General features: G+C 37.4%; 1 protein-coding gene across 1 annotated transcript in view; it reads right to left on the minus strand.

The window, feature by feature from the left end:
• Positions 1 to 1,840: 1,840 nt before the first annotated feature.
• sh3bp2 (SH3-domain binding protein 2) overlaps positions 1,841 to 23,804 on the minus strand; it is a 42,406-nt gene continuing 20,442 nt past the window's right edge. Inside the window, exons 3-13 of the mRNA XM_057818051.1 lie at positions 11,438 to 11,540; positions 11,214 to 11,331; positions 11,043 to 11,110; positions 10,840 to 10,925; positions 10,692 to 10,769; positions 8,408 to 9,155; positions 5,343 to 5,460; positions 5,025 to 5,080; positions 2,959 to 3,034; positions 2,774 to 2,833; positions 1,841 to 2,689 (exon numbers count right to left, since the gene is read on the minus strand). Coding sequence (XP_057674034.1) covers positions 2,564 to 2,689; positions 2,774 to 2,833; positions 2,959 to 3,034; positions 5,025 to 5,080; positions 5,343 to 5,460; positions 8,408 to 9,155; positions 10,692 to 10,769; positions 10,840 to 10,925; positions 11,043 to 11,110; positions 11,214 to 11,331; positions 11,438 to 11,540 — 1,637 coding nt within the window. The 3' untranslated portion in view covers positions 1,841 to 2,563. The remainder of the gene's footprint in view (positions 2,690 to 2,773; positions 2,834 to 2,958; positions 3,035 to 5,024; positions 5,081 to 5,342; positions 5,461 to 8,407; positions 9,156 to 10,691; positions 10,770 to 10,839; positions 10,926 to 11,042; positions 11,111 to 11,213; positions 11,332 to 11,437; positions 11,541 to 23,804) is intronic.

Below are 23,804 nucleotides of genomic sequence, written 5' to 3' on the forward strand. Positions count from 1 at the left end.
AACGACCAGCAGCTTGTCGCACGCCCCCCTCGGTCCTCGTCGCTTGCCCGCCGGGAGAGCGCGATCCTTGGCTTATTGCCCTCTTCGTGTGCCCGGTGTGTCAAATTATGCACACCATCAGAAATTACAACTTTGTGTTAAAAATTTCCGCGAATACAGCGATTACAAAATAAACACTACAAACATTCTTTAAATAAAGGAATATTTACTTATGTTTGATCATAGACGGACATGTAAAAAAGTTTTCCTCACACACATCCTGCCATGTCAGCTGCACACAACAACTGCACGCCGCTCTCTCACTGTTTACGTCTTCGCCATGTAGTTAAGCATTAATTTAGGCCATATTCGTGTTGAACGAGTTTATGCTCGTGCGGATCTCCATATCGTCCAGACTTCAAGCCTCCTTTGCCCCTCTGCCCAGCAATAGACCACAATCCTCGGGTTGGGCTTGGGCAATAACGCACTCCTCCGATGTCGGCCGGTATGTCCGGCGGCCATTCCCCAGCTGCTTCCCCGGCAAATGAGCTTTCCTGGCCTCAGCAGGGGAATGGCGAGCTGTAACTTGCTTGCCGCTGGGGGGATTGGCAATCGGTAAACACAATCGACAACCCTGCCGCCGTGTGACATTATCTGGAGTAGTTTTGTGTGATTTTTCGCTTCGAAAGGCAAGAATAAGACTTGGAAACGCTGCTCGGTTCAGGTTAGCTTGTCGGCTGGCTGTCACACCTCCTGGTTTGTTTACGCTCTCTGAAGCAGGGAAATGAACAAGGGCCGGACTAACTCCGGTGGCATAAAATATCGAGAGGAAGAAGTCAGCAGTTTTGACCAATATGCAGTAATTTTGCCCTGTCATATTATACTATTTATTATATTCTATTTTTATATTCCATTTAGCACAAGACAGTTATATTTGTCATGACCATACCATTTATTTAGCACTTGAGGAAAAATACTTAGATAAAAAGAATTTAATATAAAAATATTGGAGTAGAGAGATTAAAACAATGACATTTTGCTGCTGTCTTTGTCGCATTTTCTGCGTTCTGAATAATTCCCACTCAATGGGCTGAATTCTAAATCAGATGAAATCGTGACCTTGCCGACGTCATCCTTCAGCTGGACATGCTAGAGCGCTATAATAACAGGCAGGGGCTAAATGCCAGATTAAAAAACTAATTTCTCGTCATCTGCGCTTGCCAAATTGTTGGATATAGTTGAATAGTCTCAAAATATGATTCTAATTCACATAATAATGCATTTAAGGTTTTCTTTAATGCTTTTCCTGGCATTTTAATCTCTAAAACAATTAACAATTATGGACAAATCCACCTTACATAGAGGACCTGCTGGTGCTCCATAAATGTCTTAGCTCTATAAGGTAAATAGGTACCATTTTGTAACAAAAGTGACATAAACAATTAGATTGATGCGATATGGCATGTATATGATGACATTATTATTGATAACGTTATTGTTTCTGTTCATCTTCTTTTTTGTTTTTAAACACTTCAGCACCGCAGACAGCGACACTCAAAGATGGTGGCAATCATCTGAAAGAATCATGCACTATGCAAGCAATTGTGCCTGACCTTTTAAGTCGTCACAACAGTTTAATGTGATCGTGCAAACATTGCTATTTCTGGGAAAAATGTTTAGTCTTTTCTTCTATGCTTTTTTATTTTTATTGACATTTTTTCCATAAACTGATGAATACATTATTTAGCAAAAGTGATCAAGCCTATGAATTTAACTTCATTACAGCTACAGCTTATTATTTCTTTAAAGACTAATTGGTGGGGGGGGGGGGGGGGGGGGGCAACAGGACTGCTCTGTAGTCTCTCTCATTTTAATTCATCTTAGAAAATGATATTCATATTGACATATGCACACATACACGTTAAAAAAAATACACCTCAACATACATCAGGAACAGTAAATATAAATATATAGGGATCATCAGCAATAAAATAAAAAGTATAAAAAAGTAGCTAATCTAATACCAAAATAGCTAATCTAAAACAGCCATTATCAGGTACTTAAATTGAAAAAAAAAAAAGTATGTTCGAAAGTAAAGTAAAGTAAGTATGAAAAAAATCCACTCAGACACATTGAAAATTGTGCCTGGTAAGAGAAATATTTCTCAACATGAACATTCAGTGAAAACCATACAAAAACGTAAAGACAAAATTTCACATTTGTCCACCAAACAAATGAATGCATAGTATTTTACAAATGAATGTACAGTATTTTGAGTGGACTCTTGAGGGTGATACTTTTTCATCTTGTATTTTTTTTCTGACTATGAAGGATGGACAATTTTAACTATCGAAAAAAAGGGACAACATGTCAGTCAATCTTATACCTGCTTCTGTTAACACATTTTAAAGTGCTACATTGATCCAAACATTTCCGACAACTGACCAATTACTGTACAGTACTGTATGCAGTAGTTGTGGTTGAAAGAGTCCTTTTTAGCTCTTAGTTACTGCAATTATTAATCACATGTGTCTCTGCATCACAGTCAGCATTTCAAAATTGCAAGTTTTCTCTCCTCTCTGGATTAACCTGAGTAAGGCATCTGTAGGAAAAGGGAACTCTGGTGAGGAAGTGGATGGCTATAGTAGTGTTCGATCAGTGCTGAAAGAGTGGGGAAGGTCACATCACAGTCCAGAAACACCTGTTCACCCTGTGTCATACAACATATAGCATTTCACAAGCAAAGTTTCAGTGTGGGATTTTATATGATATAAAACAAGACATTTTTTTTTACCTCTTCAAACAGCCTGTAGTTTCTAGCTTTGCCTAAGGTTACATCCCATACCACCAGCACCTGAACACATTAGTTTAGTGTTTTTAATTTCGCTGTCATTCTCAACATTTCAAATATTGATATTTTGTTTACATTTTGATATTTTGAAATATTAACTACTTTTATTTTTGGAATTGCAGTCTTACCTTGGAGGTTTTGGTTCCAGAGTTTCTGATGCCATAAAGTCCATTTTGCAGGAGAACGGAGCGCTCCTTAAATAATCTACAGGAGCAAAAAAAATAAGAATAAAATGAAATGAAAATGAAAAAAAAAGGTATGGTTATTGCCATACGTTTTTTTTTAGGTATGGCAAGGTATGGCAATAAAAACAAGAAATGAATGAAAAAATATTATTTCTGTTACTCGATTATACTTTCTCTATGTACAGAATTAAAATATTCAAAATTATTAAGTCTTTTACATTAAGTTTACCCAATACAAATCAAAGAATCTGCTCACAAAAGTGTTTGGTCAATAGAGAGAAGACATAACTGAAAGACATATCATCTGTCAATGTCACAATTTCTGCTCATTAAGCCCGATAATTACCATTACTCTATATCACGGGCGTCGTCAGACATATTTCACTGGGGCCTGTGCCCCAGTGTTGATCTACAGTGCCACAGTTTAAATTTCACTGGTAAAATTAAACAAAAAAAAACTTTGGAGTTTTAAATCTACATTGCATAATCTGCACAATGCAAAAATTATTATGGTCATTTAGTATATTCACTCCATATACACAATCTGCACATGGCTCCTTAATATGGTAATTTATGCACATAACTTTGGCTGTGATAGGCATGAGTTGATACTTCCGCGAAGCACAGTCGGATATGCTGTGTACATGTGTATCAAGAGATCTGAGTTACCTAGTTGGAAATTCGTTCTGAAAGTCGTGAAGTTGTAATGTGAGATAAAAACATGGTAGCTACAAAGAAGAGTATTTTACTATTTTAATGCTCCATTGATACAACTTGAGTGACTGTTTGGCGCTTTTATATAGACACCATGTAATATACAATTGTTTTTTTTTTTTTTTCTCGATTACTCCAACAACACGTTAATGCAGCATCAATATTACGGTGCATGTGCCCATTATACAGTCGACGGTGCAAATGACATCTTCCCACCGCTTTACAGGTTAACGCCAAATAAAATGCCCATCCTTGTTGTTCGTTTTACTTCAGTGTTGATGTTTGTTTGTTCTCCTATTCCCATGAATTGTGAATTTAAATGGTTCAGCTTTACTTTTTATGTATCAGGCAGTTAACTGCAGTAAACTACTCTGGTCGCAAATTAAAGTAACAGATTAGCTGCCGTCTTTTAGCTAACTGGCTATTAATACAATGAAAAATGTGATTTCAGTGAGAGGTTCTCACTCAACAGCTTTGTCTAATGTTAATATGATATGTGGTATTTGAATTGTGTCAATTCTGATGCTATTTACTGCTATTTGTTTACATGACCAAAATGAATAGAATCAATCCGGATGAATTAATTGCCTATCTATGGGATATAACCTCTAACAATTTTGTATGTGTGCTCATCATAATTTCCAGCGGTTTTACAAGCAATTTAATTTTTTTACTGCAGTCCCTGTAATCCGGAACAAGATGTATTATTTCTTTTTATTTCTATTTGACTCAAATAGCATTACTCTTGCAAATGGATATTATAAAGTTATTTGATTGCAGCAAGGACAAATCAGCAAGGAGGAATGAGAGAGGTAAGCTAGGTAACCCACCTAGGCAAGATGAACCACTTTTAAGGTCACAACCTACCAGTTGAGAAACACTGATGAAATACATAACAGTTACAGTGATATATCCTTATTTACTGTATGTCCAGACAAAGTAGAACAGCAGAGTGTAGGAGGAGGTAAATGAGAGATGGAAGTTAATGAGCCTGAGCAGAGGTGAATTGACTATCAACATGGGATATGCCAATTTTGATTTTGAATACTGTTGGCTTAAAAACAAACAAACAAACAAACAAACAAACAAACAAACAAACAAACAAAAAAGTTACTTTCTTTAAACAAGTATTTTGGTTTGAGTATATATAGTTTAAAGCGCTACTTCTGACCTTTTTATGATAGGTAAGTGCTAAAAAATGTTTTTGCTCGCTCGCCAGTGCCCCATAGTGCCTCAACATTGTATTTGGTCTACTGACACCCCTGTTCTATATACTGTAGCTGTGTCATACTTACTTCTCCACAAAGCTGGTTTCCGTTGAGTCAATGAAAACAGAGTCTGGGAGATGCATCTGTAAGTGCAACACATTATATAAAACGTTTGCAGAGATGAGATAAGATGTGTAAGTAGAATTAGAATGTGAGTATAAGTCAAGAATTAACATTTAATGATGGAATAAAAATTCAGTCGATTACCATGAACAAAATTAAAATTAGGGCTTCATTTTTTGATTTGATATACTGTAATCATCCAATGCTCAGGGGGTTCAAAGTAATTTATGCATCATTTCAGAAAGCAAAGATGGTTAGAGTAACGAGTTTGTTTGTTCTTACATTATCGTAATCTTGATCATATCCTTCCGAGCACGTGGTAAAGTCTCGTTTCTTTGTGAACTCCATAGCAGACCTTTCTCCTGATGCACGGAAACTTTGACCTTCTGGATCTGTTCTTCTGGTGGGAAAACACATTACACATAGCAAAACTGCTTCCAGGAAAATATAGTTTTAGTTTTAAAAAGCGTTCAAAGCGTTCTTCTTATTTATTGGTATTTATGTATTTATTTATTTTAAAATGTCGACTAGAATTTGGAGTACTGTTAGTGGATTACTACCACCTCCACTACAAGTGGAGTACTTTGATAGACTCAAAGGGATTTGGAATCCTAACTGGGACTAGACAGCATGGTAGGGTTGCCAACTCCCTGAAAAAAAAGGAAAATGGGACACCTTATTGGTAGAGCCGGCCGGCCGGATAACCAACCCCTGTAATTATTTTTTTTTGTATGTAAAAAGTGATTTTTTTCTTCATTATAATTATAATATTATAATATTTTTTCTAAAAACTGAATTAATTATGTTGATGAATGAGCACATTCAAAACAAACATTATCAGCTTCACCAATGATCACGACAAATATAATGTGGAAATGCAAACTAAATTGACAGAACACAAACATTTTTTCTTTTTTGTTTTAAACGTGAAAACAAACTTAAAAAAAAAAAATGTTTTAAACAATTTTGGTGCGTTTAAAGTCCCCTCAGCGAAAACTGTTTCGCAAATGATCACGACAAATATAATGTGGAAATGCAAACTAAATTGACAGAACACAAAAATGTAATACAAATAGTGAAAATGAAAATAAAGTACACAGACAATAGAAAGAAAACAAATGATGAACATTTTGAACATGCTTTTTACTCGCATTTCACTCAAACTTCTTATCCATCACACTCTTATGTTGTCTTCCGTTTTCCTCATGGCAGCTGCAGTACCTCCTCGACCAATTAGATGAGCGGGATTGAAATTGTTCTGTCAGCCATTGGTCAGAAAACAGGAGAAGCGAGGGAATGCGTTTCCCTACATATTCTTGTAAAGCACCATACCAGTATTCATTCGTTCAACAAATAAAACACTATTTTTGATTTTCACGACAATAAGGGACAAAGTATGTCGCTTGTAAGATTAATACGGTTTATGAATATGGGAAGATTCCGTTTTTCAAGGGACGGTTGGCAACCCTACGTATGGATGGATGGCATAACTGACACAGCTTTTGGGAAAAAAAAGGAAGTTTCAATTTGAGGTGAAGTGTTAATTTTTTCAAGCACTGTGTTGATCAGAGAAGAGGCTAACATTTAAGTTAAGTCAAATGGTAACACCTCATTGGCAATCCAGGTACAGTATAGGAACGGCATAGCATAGCATATAGTAAAGGTGCCCAAGCCCTGTGTAGATACACAATCCGCTCGGTTTGCACAAGCTGCTTGCGGGCCCGCGCCTGCTGATGACGTCACAACAACACTTTTGTTGCACAAACTGTTCGAGTTAAACTGCCTGGTTTATGGTTGCCCAGGGGTGGGCCGGAACCGGCCCGAACGCTGTTCTGGCAAGAAGTTCGGCGTCGGAACGCGGCGGAACTGTGCTTTGAGAGTATATATGTGTGTGTGTATATATATATATATATATATATGTTCTCTAATTTGTATCATAATTGATACATTAAGCATTACATGCAGTTTTCATGGTAAAACAAATGTTACTGAAGTGAGATAGAACACATCTATTTCTGTGGTTTTAGGAGGTTTGACCCTGTAAAAAAAAAAAAAAAAAAAAAAAAAAAAAAAAAAAAAGACATCTAGCTCCATGGCGACCTTTTTGTAAGGGAGTTCCGGCAAGAAGTTCTAGCCACTTTCACCCCTGTGGTTGCCCCATTAGTGTTACATTTTGGATTGACCTTGTAAATCATTGTAAAATACATCATGTGTAAAACCAACCAAAAGATGGGAGAACAATTATTGCAGTCGTGATTTTTGGTTAAAGACAAAAAAAAAAAAAAAAAAAAAGTGCAGTTCGTGTTTATTTTACGTTAATATGTCGAAGTACAATGCTAGTCTGTTAGAGAATGTAGCTAGCGGCCGCATTATGTACACAGAGCTTTTCCAGTGAAAACTGTTGTGAATAAATGCTTAAATCTCCGAATTCTTTATAGATATGGTTGTAAAACAGTCTCGATCTTTGGTTAAAAGCAAAAAAAACAAAAAAAACAAAAAAACGTGCAGTTAGCATTTATTTTATATAACTATGTTAAAGTACGATGCTAGTCTGTTAGTGAATGTAGCTAGCGGCTGTCTTATGTAAACAGATTATTTGTTGTTGTTGTTTGTCATTATTGTGAATAAATGCTTAAATCCCCGAATTGTTTATAGAAATGGATGTAAAACAGTCTCGATTCTGGGTTAAAAGCAAAAAACAAAACAAAACCTGCAGTTAGCGTTTATTTTGCGTAAATATGTCTAAGTACAATTGTAGTCTGTTAGTGAATGTAGCTAGCGGCCGCCTGCTGTAAACAGAGCTTTTCCGGTGAAAATTCTTGTGAATAAATGCTTAAATCCCCGAATTCTTTACAGATATGGACTCACCTCTTGGTTAAAAGCATAAAACCGTGCAGTTAGCATTTATTTTCCGTCAATATGAATAATGATGCCAATGCAGTATCGGCTAATTTCTCCCATTGATTTTTTTCGCAACATTTCAAAATGCATGGTACGAAAAATATAACAATTACCTTGAATCCTCAAACAAATCACTCCTGAAACAATCCTTCCTGTTTGTATGAGGTCCAGCTTTCGTACTTTTTCAATAGAAATCGGGCGTTAAATTGCTGCATGCCTGTGTTTGTGATTAGCTCATCTGGATGTGGGCGGCCCCCTACTTGAATGCTTGGTGCGGTGCATGACCGATCGGAGCCATCAATACATTATGAAGTCTATAACCCACACTAGCTTTGTGATCGACCGGTCGATCGCGATCGCTGTAATGGGCACCTCGAGACTATACTATGCTGTATAGTATATACTAAATCAAACTTTTAATTCTTTTGTATGTGAGTGAAACTTACTGAAGGAGTGTGCCCAGATGTCTTGGCTTAGGTGCAGGCACTGGAGGCTTTACTGATGGTGGAACTTTAGTTGAATTGGTATTCCTATTCTGATGTACAGTCTGAAGAAGAGGGGATCGAGGTGGGTGATTGGGTTGTGGTGGGTAGTTGGAGGGTGTCTGAGTTGGTAACAGATGGTTTGTCGTTTGCAGTTTTGAAACTGGACCTTCAAAATTTTCAGCTGTGGTCACTGATTGGCTTGGCTTGCCGCGGAGTTTGCTTGTTTGTGTGAGGTGATTCTTGATAGGAACTTTTCCGTCCTCACGAGAGCAGTGGTCTAATTCAGTGACAATCATCCTAGTCTCTAGTTGGTTACAGATGGGTAGCGTGGCGGGGGTTTGGAGTGATACAGCTGATGGAGGCCTCGAACGTCTATTCCCAGTCCCCGGCCCAACTGCAGATTGTGTCCTGCTTTTAGGAGGCCACTGTGAGTTTGGGGGAGGAAGGGGTGGTGGGAAAGGAGAGGGGTGATTTTGCAGCTGTGAGGAAAAGGGGGGTGGAGGAGGTGGACTTTTGTTTGGGCGTTTCAGAATGGGAGGAGGTATTGCGGGCAAGGGTTTTTTGGGATTTGTGCCTGTTAGGTTTCTGCAATGTGATGGTACTGGAGGTGGCAGGCCTTTATGGATTGCTACACAAGATCCTAGATGTTGCTGGGGTATCGCTGGAACAGGAGGAGGTGGGTAAGAGGGTGGAGGTCCAGTGGGTCGACCTGAGGAAATAGATCCATCATTCTATTGATTGCATTAAATAAATATACAGTGACGTGTCAAATGTTATAATATACTATTCAAACTACGAATCATGGCAATGCTTGTAAAGTAAACATACAACCTTCAACGTTTACTTTCACTTTTTTTATATTTTCCCTAACGACGTGAACAAAAATATTCAGATCGAATATTGCATTTTTTAGGGATCGTTTATGAACGCTGTTATGAATATCAGAAATCTTTGAGTAATCCTCCAGTCTAGTGTAGCCATTTAAAGTTTTTTTTTTTTTTTTTTTTTTTTTTTTTTTTAGATAAAGATATGATAAGATATGAATTATTGTAATTTAAATTACCAACATCAATCATTCAATTTATCTATGGATCTATCTATTATCTATGCCCCCCCCACACACACACACACACGCAGCTGAGATTTAGCTTGACCTGGACACAGGCTCTTTGACACAAAGATGTCACAAGATGGCAGCAAAGCATAACTTAGAAACACGAGGTATTACTACACTTCGGGCCTAGGCACTCAAAAAAATGTAAATGGGTGAATCTGCAAGTAACAAACTTCCAGATAGACATGGTGGGATACAGAGGTGTGTAGTAATGCGCTACATTTACTCTTGTTACATTTACTTGAGTAACTTTTGAGAAAAAGTACTTGTAAGAATAGTTATACTAAGCTATACATCTTACTTTTACTTGAGTAGATCTATGAAGAACAGACGCTTCTCTTACTCCGCTAGTTTGGGCTACACTCGGCGGTACATTTTTCCTCTTTATTCTACATATTAGAATTTAGTAGGGTTTTTTTTTTTTGCAAGTGATGCCAACAGTAGCTCTACCAGCTTCTGTTAAAAAGTTAAGTAATTGTCATAGAGTGCTGCTCTCAACATTACTCAACATTACACATTTTAACCTCTCTCCCAGTTTTTATTTGGCTCCGATTGATTGCGGAAAGCTAGAGATATGATCCTTTTAATTTCATAACAGAATCTACGAAGGAACTCGTCACTATTCAACTATTCAAACTATTGAATTATTATTTTATCATTATTCAAACTAGAAACTATTTTCTCCACTAGAGGGCACTCATGTCCTTTGGATGAATGATGCTTCAGTTCTGCAGATTTTTTCAGTCTCGCCAGAATTCAATGATTTTTTTTTTTTTTTTGGTATTTCTTCGGCCTAATGCGGCTAAGTAATAGGTTATAGTACTGTATAATAATTATAACAGTACATATGATAACTCATTGCCGAGAAATTGTAAAAAAAATCAAAACATCGTAAGCAGTTACTTAGAATGTTACTCATTATTTGAGAATTTTTTTTCATCAAATACTTTTTAACTTGTACTTGAATACATTTTTTGGATGAATACTTTTACTCTTAAGTAATGTTATTTTGAAGTAACGCTACTCTTACGTGAGTAAAGATTTTGGCTACTCTATCCACCTCTGGTGGGAGCACTGTAATACTTGTAGAAAAATAAAACCACCCACATATAAAAAAATGACCTGTATCACCTGTAGATGTTGGCAAACAGTCACCATCTGGCTTCAGATAATCTTCCTCATCTTCATCGTCATCGTCTTCAACATAATCTTCAAGCAGAGAGAAGAGTGTACACCAGTGGCAAATTTGTCCAAAATCAATTTTCTCAGCATGTCTTACCATTGTCTGCATTATTGATTGGGTGTTTAATGTCCATAGGCTTCTCAATGGTCCCATAAAAACTCTCCGCATCTGAATCTGAGTCACTATGGCAACAAGACAATGTTATCATTAAAATGTTAAAAGTAGAAAACAAATGAAACATGAAAAGGCTTCCTATCCTGGCTATTCTATGGATATGTAAAGTATTTTAATTTTGTTACCTTGGAATATGTGACTCTTTCCTGTCATTATAATGATCAATTTCCCGTCGTAAGGACCTCATCCATCTCTGTATTACGGCACAAAATATTAATTTGTGAATTCATATACAGAGTGACTATTAAATATTCAGATTTGAATAAGAAATAATGTGTGGGTGTGATTGTTCTTACCCTTCTCTCATCTTCACTAGCTGCAGAAAAATACCACGTCCTATGTTTTTTGCTGAAGTGGATCATCTTAAATGGAAAAACATTGTTAGACGTTGTCTCTTCTGCTGCTCTCATCACTCTGTAGGAGGACATGACCATAGAACATCATTAAATACATATTCAGAAAGAGATCTTGTTATAAGAGGGTAAAATGGAAAAAGAGTATTGAGAACTGAGTTGCTGACCTATTATAACCATTTAAAGAGAATGCTCCCTGTGGTGCAGGAGACGTACTACTTTTAAAGTAGTACACACAGCCCTTGTGGATGATGATGTACCGTAATGGCCCTGAAAAAAAGCAAATAGTATTCACTCAGTGGTGACATTTGGTAGACTTGATAATCTTCTCTTGTCAATGAGAATAGATTCACTGTACTGTATATCTTAATTCAAATTTCGTAAATATTGTTCTTGGAAAATATGCATAATTGCATTGCATCATACCGACAGGTACTTGTTCTTCTTATTTATCAAAATGAGAGGTTGTTAGGGATGGTATTTAGTATATACAGTACCTCTCTATTAGTGTCAATTTGGAAGAATACATTAATACCCATTTTGAGGCAAATATAGGGACAGTGATCCCTTGTTTTTTGTGGATAATGGTGGCAATTTTTTTGGGGGGGGGGTGTTCAATGTATTTATTCAGATTTAACAGCATTGGAAAGAGATACATGTAAGACAAGTGTTTTCCCTTTTCCTCCAAAAGTATAATACTACTAATAATAAAAACAATAAATACAAAAACTTGCCAATATGTATATGTAAATTTTAATTAATGTTTTTAAGCACTGTAAATATAATAACTATGATATAAATGAGATATACATATAAAATCACCATCAAATGTGATCCGATCTTTGTCAAAATCATACAGATGTAAAAACAGTGTCTCCTTCAACTAGAACAACCCAAACATTTATAGATTTTCATATTTTAATGAGGATGGCAAATAATTTTTACCATAAAATTAAAGTCAGGTGTGTGCCCAATCAGTGATGAGCAGTGTTGTTAATCTTACTGAAAAAAAGTAATTAATTATAGTTACAAATTACTTCTCCCAAAAAGTAATTGCGTTAGTAACTCAATTACCTGAATGTAAGAGTAATTAGTTACTTGGCAAAGTAATTGGTGATAATTACTTTTTTTTTTTTTCCCTCAAAAAAAAAAAAAAAAAAAAAAAAAAAAAACATTGGCCACACTATGTGAAGTTTTTTGTGAAGGTTTTTGGTACAATTGGCCCGAGCCCAATTCTTTACCCTAATTTACCCTTTACCCTGAATCAACTGTAAAAAGTTGTTAAAATTGCTCCCATTATTGCATTTGTTCCTTTCTCTCTAATTTCGACATATGAAAGTTTTAAAACTGTTTCATCATTTAAAGATAGATTCAAGTCAAGATTTTGCCGATTTAGAAGTATTTTAGATAAAAAGTTACTTAGGTTCGCTAGGAAGGTTCTCTACAACAGAGCCGTCCTAAAAAGTCTACTGCTTTAAGATGGCGGCTGTCTACTAACGCATTTAGTGCCATGCAGTGTTGTTAATTTTACTTTAAAAAAGTAATTAATTACAGTTACAAATTACTTCTCCCAAAAAGTAATTGCGTTAGTAACTCAGTTACCTGAATGTAAGAGTAATTAGTTACTTGGCAAAGTAACTAGTGATATTTTTTTTTTTCTCAAAAAAAAAAAAAAAAAACACACACACAGGTCACACAATTAAAATTTCTACTGTTATTGCATTAGTTCCCTTCTGTCTATTTTAAACATGTGTAAGTTTTAAAACTGTTTCATCATTTCAAGATAGATTTAAGTTAAGATTTTGCCGATTTAGGAGCATTTTAGATTTTAAAAAATTACTTAGGTTCGCTAGGAAGGATCTCTACATCAGGGCCTTCCTGAGAGGTCTACTGCTTTAAGATGGCGGCTGTTTACAAACGCATGTAGTCCTTAAAACATGTTGGCAGTGCAGCAGTGTCTATCATTTGCATCTAGTTCTATAATATGATATCTACCGTGTCATGTGGGCGTAGTTTGTCGGCTATGGCTGCAGTCAGGTATTATTGGAGCCACCTAGCATCGCGGTTGCAGCGGCGTCTTCCCCACTCCTGCTCTGCTCTCGTCCCCGTGAGTCCGTTTCTCTCAGACTTTTTTTTATTCAACCAACTTAGTAACGCATAGTAACGCACGCCTTTCCCGCCTCAGTAACGGTAACGGCGTTGCCAAGATGAGAAAAGTAATTAATTAGATTACTCATTACTGAAAAAAATAACGCCGTTAGTAACGCCGTTATATTGTAACGCCGTTATTAACAACACTGGTGATGAGTCGTTTAAAGCTGTCCTGCCCACTATAAAATACACACCTGGTAAGAAGCATTGTCTTATGTGCATCATGGCACGGTCAAAAGAAGATCTGAAGATCTTCTGTCTGAAGATCTGCGATCAAGGATTGTTGATTTATATATGTATCAAGCCGGGAAAGGATACAAAACTATCTCTAAAAGTCTGGATGTTCGTCAATCAACAGTCAGAGAAGTTGTCTACAAATGAGAGTTTGGCACTATTAGGTATCTTCCAAGGAGTGGCCGCCCACCAAAGATGATGCCAAGAGTTCAGCGCAGAATACTGAGAGAGGTAAAAAAGAACCCCAGAGTGTCTGCTAAAGACTTACAGAAATAACTGGAACAGTTAAATATCTCTGTGCACACATCAACTCTATGTAAAACTATGGCCAAGAATGGTATTCATGGGAGGATTCCATGGAGGAAACCACTACTGTCTAAAAAAAAAAAAAATTGTTGCTCGTTTAATGTTCGCAAAAAGGCACTTGGACTCTCCACAGAAGTTTTGGCAACATATTTTGTGGACTGATGAAACCAAAGCTCACCAACATCAACACCTCATCCCAACCGTGAAGCATGGTGGAGGGAGAATCCTGATTTGGGGCTGTTTATTGTGTATTGTATTGTAATTACACAACTGAATTGTGTAATTCGAAAGTTTATCCGGATGTTTTACAGGAAAACCTGAAGCCGTCTGTCAGACAGTTGAAGCTAAAAACAGGATGGACGCTACACAAGACAATGCTCCAAAACACAGAAGTAAATCAACTTCAGAATTGTTTTAGAAGAACAAAAAACACGTTCTGGAGTGGCCAAGTCAAAGTCCAGACTTGAACCCTATTGATATGCTGTGGCATGACCTAAAGACAGTGTTCATGCCAGACGTCCCAGGAATCTGACTGAACTACAGCAGTTTTGTAGAGAAGAATGGGCCAAGATTAGTTCTGATCGATGTGTCAGACTGATCTGCAGCCACAGGAAGCGTCTGGTTGAAGTTATTGCTGCCAAAGGGGGGCACAAAATATGAAATGTGATGGTTCACTTACTTATTTTTACTATTTTTGTTAAAATATGATAACCTATGAATTTTTGGGTGGTTTTAGTTAAAGCAGACACTGTTTTTTCATCTGTGTGATTATGACAAAGCTCGAATCACATTGGATGGTGATTTTATGCAGAAATGTGAGAAATTCCAAAAGGTTCAGATATTTTTCATACCACTGTATGCATGCATATACTGTATCTTAACATTTTAAAAACAAATACTGTATTAATATTATTTTTTTAAATTGAAAAAATATCAGTGATAAACTTTGTTTTGCAAAGTTTGAAGCTATAGTGAGGGATCAATATAATTTAATTCAGCTCCTGTAATATGATCATAACAAGGTTTGCAACTGATAAGGTTTCCAGTCAGCTTTGATATCATAATGTCAGTTCATTCACTGCTTGTGTATTGTGGACAGTTAAATTAATATACTGTGTTGTCTAAAAATGGTTAGATATACTGTATTCAACAAGCAGCAGTTCCTCGAGGGGCTGGCTGTGGTGGGAGTGGTACATTCCTTCCTGTTCTGAGTGGAATGTAGGCTCCCAGATAAGTTGTATGACTCTACTTTTTGTAGGAAGGTTAATTTTCTCACAACTGGAGTGGTTGTCTGTTGCCAACATTGTTTTATCATTCCATGTATAAAGCCAAGACCAACCAATGTCAAAGGTCATGCAGTTATGATGTCCAAGGGAACATTAATGCTCAGTTCCCTTAACCAAGATTGATACCATGGGATTGAGCATCATTAAAAAGTCAGGAATTTTCTACCATGTAGTCTCAGTACGGTCGGCAGTGGTGGTTGAAGTACTCACTTTTTTTTTTTTTTTTTTTGTACTTAAGTAAAAGTAAATATAAAGGTGCAAAAAAAAAAAAAAAAAAAAAAAAAAAAAAAAAAAAAAAAAAACGGAAGTAAAAGTTTATAAGTACTTCTTTAAAATTTACAAGTAAAAAGTAGTATTTTCTCCCTATGCTAAAATATAATATACATATATAAATATATTTTTTTAAATATAAATTAAAACAGATATCTGAGTCAATATTAAATAGTCAATATTAAAAGAAGAACCAGAAAATTCATTGACTGCTCAGTTTTATTTAAAACTGTGCAGGATGGAAAAAAACAAGCAATAAAATTGACTGGACTGTAAACAGAAGCTTAACAAGCGCAAAAACTCTAAAGCTTCGCTTAATGGCGAATTGCAAGCAACTAGTGCTTACCACCACCTACTGTACAAGAGTGTAAAGCACCCATCTGATGGCCCGCTGTTCTCACTGTTGGTTTTTATTGGTCAATATCTTGTTCACCTGCCTAGTCTTGCATGTACTCGTGTTGCTGCCTCTGGTGTTCAATTACGGTATAGTTGCACGGAGGCTTTATCGATTGCGCCAGAGCCATGAAAACCAAGGGTGGTGGAAATCACTCACAGCGGGGGGTGCTGACTATCTTATTTTGTTTTTTCCCATCCAAAAACAGTGGTTTTGGTCCAAATTTGTCATGTTTGCACTTTTTCTCCATACAAGGCGCAGTACGCACGCATGCTGGATGGTTTATGTTCTAACACTAGGCTATTACAAAGACAGCATCCTATTTCATCGACACTGTGTGTTGGAGTTTTTGTATTAGAAATAAAAGCGCCCGTGTGTTATAATGCAAACCCCTGCAGATAGACGGCGCAATGACACACGAACACATCTGAAAACTAAAATGTCCATTACGCCTCGGTTTAACACCCACTTTTCACAAAACTCAAATAAACTGCACACGAATATCCAACAGCGCTCTGCACTGTGGCAGCTCAACATCAACAACAAACTATAAGATGGCTACAATGCAAGCTATTATAAGTTCTCCACGGTCTAAATGTGCAGCTAACTTTTCCTTGCCGGGCACTCGGCATGTGCCAGTATGATATTCTGATGGTCTATAACCTTAAGCCAAAATGTTACTGTTTCACAGTATCACAGTATTACAATTACAGCTCTAAAATGTGTTACTTTGAAAAAAAAAAAAAAAAGAAAAACTTTTTTCATTGAACAGGATTTTTATTTTTCACTATGTAACGGTCACTTCTGTGATCCTTTTTGTTCCTTAGGACATCCACCACACGGTGGCGCCTCTTTATGTTGTATGTTCACTTTCTTCTTCAGTTGCTACCTACTTTTGGGGAGTCAAGTGTGATCATGTGTGCATGGTCCGTTGCACTCCCGAGTGACGAGTGGTTGAGCTGGATTTATTTATTTTTGTCTATTAAAAGTGCATAAGTGGACGTCTGCTTCCTTTTTTACCTTTTATGCACTCATCCTGCCCTGCCACGCGTTACAAAGTTTGGAAATTAGAACATACGTAAGTATAATGTTAAGTTAAATAAATAAATACAACCAAAATATTCTAAATAAAATTAAAACAAATGCAGTCCTTTTGGTTAGCCTAAACCCACAGCCACGACTCAACGTTATTACAATCGGAACAAAAATAATTTATCTTCCATAAAAAGCAAGTGTTTATGACTCGTATCATGTTTACATTATACAGACACACTCTTTCTCAACACAGAAAATTGACAGAGAGAATAAAACACGTTTTACCACCGCTATACACACTAACAGACTGGAGTTAAATCTCGTAGCTGGTGGGAAACATTCTTGACAGTGTTTACTAACCATTAATTTTGTATAAATGCAAAATCATATTGGAGGTATTGCCTCCTCGGCAGCCACTCTCTGCAAACATGTTTTAGATGTCAGTTGGCCCTCTTCCTCTAAGCCGCGGCCATCTGTAACTTTTCTGCAGCCGAAGTATTCCCATACCAGCAATTTTGTTTTCTTCAGTGGGAGAAAAAGCCAGCCATCATATTGCACACCTGACTCACTGACACTGAGCAACAACCGGCGGAGGGTTGAGCCTTGCAGCTGTAAGTGAGGGATTTCTCCATGCATTTGTGGGACATAAAAAATAGCTAATACCTGAGGGATGGTATGACGTAAAATTTTTGTGGTTTTGAAACTTTGACGTTTTCATACCTGTCAAGTTGTACGGCTTTGGCGTAATTTGTACAAGTGAGCACTGATTTTTAAATGTGTACACCGTACATTCAAAATCTGTATGTTTTTCGCGCATAACGTTTTTTTTTCTCCGTCACGGTTTCGGCAATGAGACCATGCGCATTACTATGTGTTACTACGTTCTTTGAATGACGCGAGAAGAGTCAGAGACACGGAGAGAGAACAGTGTTTGTCGTGACGCTGTAGCAAACACAATGCTAGGCTAGGTGGCTCCAATATTTCCTGATTGTAGCCGACAGCCTACAATCTACGCCTAGATATAGAACTAGTACATGCGAAATGACAGACTCGGCGTTAGTAAACAGCTGCCATTTTAGACTTCTCAGAAAGGCTCTGTTGTAGTGAACCTTCCTAGCGAACCTAAGTAACTTTTTATCTAAAATACTCCCAAATCGGCAAAATCTTGACTTGAATCTATCTTTAAATGATGAAACAGTTTTAAAACTTTCACATGTCGAAAGTAGGCAGAAGGGAACTAATGCAAAAACGGAAGCAATTTTAACAACTTTAACAGTTGATTCACAACATTAAATGACTTCCAAACATAGCAAAGGTTACTATGTTTTTTTTTTTTTTTTTGAAAGAATGAAAAATAAAAACGACAAACAACAAAAAAACATGAAAGGTAACAACAGTTACTTTGCCTAGTAACTAATTACTCTTACATTCAGGTAACTGAGTTACTAAATTATTTTTGGGAGAAGTATTTTGTAACTGTAATTAATTACTTTTTAAAAGTAAGATTAATAACACTGGTCAAAAAGATGAAGTCTGCAGAATGAAAAGTGACGAAAGCGGAGATTTTATTCTGCCATTTTGTTGCCGAACACAATTTGCCTGCAACTATTGCTGATCACTTCTCAGAATTAGCATGAGAAATGTTCCCTGAATCAAAGCTTGCATCGGTAAGTTAATTTTATCAATTGACCTTTTTAATTTATAATTGGACACACTAACGAACTACCTTCAAGTCAAACTGAATTACGAGCTGAAGTGCCATGAAGTGCATCCATCAAAAGACATGATAGAAATTGCCAAAAGTGCTATATAAAATTATAACAAAAGTCACTCATAAATTTTAGTAATAATGATATAGCTGAAGATATTGTTCTTCGATTGCACCAGGTTATATGTTACAATATTACCAATAAATTCAAATTATTTAAAAAAATTGAGTTTTATTTTTGTTTCATATTGCACTCTATATACAGCGTTGTAAGATTAGTCACCAATTTGTAAGGGCATACGTCACTATTTGTAAGATTGCCAACGGCCTCGGGTTGACAGGTATGCGTTTTCATACCACAGTATACCGTGAAACCAATTAGTGGCACACGTCTACTGGGCACTATTATAAACTAAACAATTAAAAAAAAAAAATTTGTTAACGCCTCCTCTGTCAACAGTTATCAAGTGCCTTATTCAACGTTACCTGGTAGCAAGCAAGGTGTCAGGTGTTGACCATGTTATTAACAACAACAAAAAACAACATATATATTTAATCCCCAAAGTTAAATACACTGTTGTTTCAATATATTTTATTAATTGATTTATTTTAAAAAACATAAAAAAAAAAAAAAAAAAAAAAACAATATACCAAAACACTTTTTTTCTCCCCAACACCAGGGGGTGATGCAGCACCCTCAGCACCCCACTTCCCGTTGCCTGGCTCTGCCAGACTTTTCTCCCTGTATTTTTCAAACACTGAGAGAAATAGTCTGGGAACCATCCCATTAACAGCCTTTTCGAGCAGGTACAAAATCAATCGACAAATCAGATTCGTTTATTTGCGTGACGTGTTTTTAACGAGCAACGTCACTCTTGCGCATCGGAAGTCGTCTCCATAACAAAGCTGAACAGGAGAGCCGAGAATATGTTCCAATCCAAGGTAAAATCAGTTTTAAATTACCAAAAACACATCGACATGAGTCATTGACAAGTCTGTCCCGCGCTAGCCATGTTGAATAAACTCCGCTCTCCTCGTACGTTTACTTCCGCGCGCAAGTCCCTGGTCCTGCCCTCGTCGCTTTAGTAACGTGACGTCTGCCCTGCCCGTCGCTGATTGGTCCACTCCGCTGTCTGTTTGCTGTGGCTTGCTCCGCCCTGGAAATTGTATCCGCGGGAATGGTGACCAGACTCAATAGCTGGAACAGCGGTGAGTCTGGTGTACCAGGCTACACTTCCCGTGCCACTGATCAAAACGAAACCATCAAGTCACAATGAGAGACAAAACCAAAAAAAAAAAAAAAAAAAAAAAAAACCAAAAAACAAACAAACAAAAAAAAAAAGGTGTATATCTCGCCGGCAGGATGCCCCAGGGAGGATCCAGGACATGATGGAGAGACTATGTCTCTCGGCTGGTCTGGGAACGCCTTGGGATCCCACCGCTACAGCGCTACACATGATGAGCAAGACTGACAACACTTGGTGCCCTTCCAGGGAATCCCATTGCTGGAACAATTTAAAAACTACAACTTCAACTACAAAGTGAAAGTGTCTTGTGAAATTTTTGAATAATAAGCCAGTGGCACCTCTGGCAGCTACTTTTTTTTTTCAGCAAGAAGCTTGATGATTACAAACGAAAGTACAGTACCGTTGACCTAAATCTTTCTTTTCCCTGCCAGTCAACATTCCTTTTTGAGGAGTGGAGATTCACACACTTTTATTCATTAGCTACTGACTGATTTTAGCCCTTTCCAAGCTTGTCTACCCAACAGTGGTGTCAGCTTTTTGCCTTATATAGCGATATACTGGTGACATCCAACATAAAGCTGGCTAGAACATCTTCATCTCTGAATGTCTGGGTCAAGCTATGTACTTCACCATCCAGGGATACCTATCAGCCCTTACTGCACTAATGTTACTTTTTTGCATGAGGTCCCCACCAGTCTACCACACCACATGGTGTCTGTGACTTTTAGAGCCAAGGTTTTTAGTATCGTCTGCAGCCTTTAACACCCAAGTGTTAAAGCCCCTACTAAGCATGTGGGTGCCAAGTTCGTCTGGTCTTACCCACAAAAAAACATCAGAGCCTAGGTACGCTCCTATGTTTGCATGCCAAACGTGCTGTAAGCGGTTCCATGAGGACGTAATTTTTTTTTCTAGTCTATCAGGTAACTACTGGCCTGACTGGTTACCGACAGTATATGCAGTCTTCTTCACTCTCATCCAAAGTTGGATCTTCTAGCCTTGTCAGGTGAGCCTGTGTATGGCCATACTTTACATAGGTAGTTCCTTCTACGGCTCTCTGATTAGCTGCCTTTCAACAAACATTGTATCAAATTTCCTTTTCATTCAGACATCACAACCAAGCTGGCAAAGCAGGCGTCCTGGTTTCCGCAACCTAGTCATTTCCCGACTCTAAGTCCATCCTAGACACCCATGTAGGACAGCCATTTTGGTTTCCAGATACGCCCCATGCTGTACAATGTACATGTTATTTTTTGTGAGGGTCCATAGCAAAGCAAAATTGAAGATGGGATCGTGTTCATGTCTCATTTACATCTCTGAGAAATGAATCGGCAATAATCGAGACCAGAGTGGTTTTCTCAGTTTTCTCAAATTTGTCTCATGAAAAGTAAGTCTCATAGTGAGCAATACATGAGAAGGTCTTGAGAATAGTTCTACAGGCACGATTTTTCAATAAAGTCTCACAGTTGTCTCCTTTCAAGATCTCACCAAGAGACAACTTTGAGTACTTGTGTCGATCTCAAATGCGTCTTAAATGTTATCTCCTTACTTGGAGTCATGATCTCAGTAATGTCTCAGTAAAAGATATGGATGAGCAAAGTATTTTATTTCTTCAACTTGCCTCAAAGCTGCCTCTTATACTGATCTCGCGGAGCAACCTTATATTGTGCCAGTCACAAATATTTCTCAATTTGATCTCCTTCCAGTCTGCAATTGCTCATTTTGGGTTTTCAAGATTCTTTCATTGTAAGAAAGAGTAGTGTCTGCCCTGACATGTCCAAACACATCTTAATTCATCTCATGCCGAGAAAATGTTATAATTGGTCAAATAATTAAATAACATCTGGTTCATTTGGTTCATCTTGTTCAATGTAAAAATTAGAGATGTGACCGAAAATTTGGCACCGAAAACTATCGGCCGCTACAAATGCATTATTGGTTTTTGGTTTCGAAGACCGAAAGTTTAGTCCTCTTGTTTGATGATGTAATCAAAACAGGCAACATGCTGGCTGACGATGTCTCGCTAAAACTACTGGCTCACAGGCAAACTGTCTGCAATTTGGAAGTTTTTATTGAAATATCAAAGAAATATATATATATTATTTGGGGCTGTCAAATGATTAAAATTTTTAATTGAGTTAATTACAGCTTAAAAATTAAATAATCATAATTAATCGCATTTCAAACCATCTATGAAATATGCCATATTTTTTTGTAAATTTTTGTTGGAATGGAAGGATAAGACAGATATATACAGTGGGGCAAATAAGTATTTAGTCAACCACTAATTGTGCAAGTTCTCCCACTTGAAAATATCAGAGAGGCCTGTAATTGTCAACATGGTTAAACCTCAACCACGAGAGACAGACTGTGGAAAAAAAAACAGAAAATTACATTGTTTGATTTTTAAATAATTTATTTGCAAATCATGGTGGAAAATAAGTATTTGGTCAATACCAAAAGTTCATCTCAATACTTTGTTATGTACCCTTTGTTGGCAATAATGGAGGTCAAACGTTTTCTGTAACTCTTTACAAGCTTTTCACACACTGTTGCTGGTATTTTGGCCCATTCCTCCATGCAGATCTCCTCTAGAGCAGTGATGTTTTGGGGCTGTCGTTGGGCAACACAGACTTTCAACTCCCTCCACAGATTTTCTATGGGGTTGAGACCTGGAGACTGGCTAGGCCAGTCCAGGACCTTGAAATGCTTCTTACAAAGCCACTCCTTTGTTGTCCTGGCTGTGTGTTTGGGATCATTGTCATGCTGAAAGATCCAGCTGCATCTCATCTTCAATGCCCTTGCTGATGGAAGGAGATTTTCACTCAAAATCTCTCGATGCATGGCCCCATTCATTCTTTCCTTTACACAGATCAGTCGTCCTGGTCCCTTTGCAGAAAATCAGCCCCAAAGCATTATGTCTCCACCCCCATGCTTCACAGTGGGTATAGTGCAATTCAGTATTCTTTTTCATCCAAACAAGAGAACCTGTGTTTCTACCAAAAAGTTGTATTTTGGTTTCATCTGACCATAACATTTTCTCCCAGTCCTCTTCTGGATCATCCAAATGCTCTCTAGTGAACCGCAGACGGGCCTGGACGTGTACTTTCTTCAGCAGGGGGACACGTCTGGCAGTGCAGGATTTGAGTCCCTGGCGGCGCATTGTGTTACTGATAGTAGCCTTTGTTACTGTGGTTCCAGCTCTCTGTAGGTCATTCACTAGGTCCCCCCTTGTGGTTCTGGGAGTTTTGCTCCCCGGTCTTGTTATCATTTTGACGCCACGGGGTGAGGAGGGAGTTGAAAGTCCGTGTTGCCAATCGACAGCCCCAAAACATCACTGTTCTAGAGGATATCTGCATGGAGGAATGGGCCAAAATACCAGCAACAGTGTGTGAAAAGCTTGTGAAGAGTTACAGAAAACGTTTGGCCTCGGCCTCCGTTATTGCCAACAAAGGGTACATAACAAAGTATTGAGATGAACTTTTGGTATAGACCAAATACTTATTTTCCATCATGATTTGCAAATAAATTCTTTAAAAAATCAAACAATGGGATTTTCTGACCCCCCCCCCCCCCACACACACACACACACACACATTCTGTCTCTCATGGCTGAGGTTTAACCATGTTGACAATTACAGGCCTCTCTAATATTTTCAAGTCGGAGAACTTGCACAATTAGTGGTTAACTAAATACTTACTTGCCCCACTGTACATTCAACATACTTTACATAAGTACTGTATTTGTTTATTATAACAATAAATCAGCAAGATGGCAATAACATTAACATTCTGTTGAAGCGATCTATGGATAGAAAGACTTGTAGTTCTTAAAAGATAAATGTTAGTGCAAGTTATAGAAATTTTGTATTAAAACCCCTCTTAATGTTTTCGTTTTAATAAAAT

This window comes from Corythoichthys intestinalis, chromosome 17 (genome assembly GCF_030265065.1).
Source record: "Corythoichthys intestinalis isolate RoL2023-P3 chromosome 17, ASM3026506v1, whole genome shotgun sequence".
NCBI lineage: Eukaryota > Metazoa > Chordata > Actinopteri > Syngnathiformes > Syngnathidae > Corythoichthys > Corythoichthys intestinalis.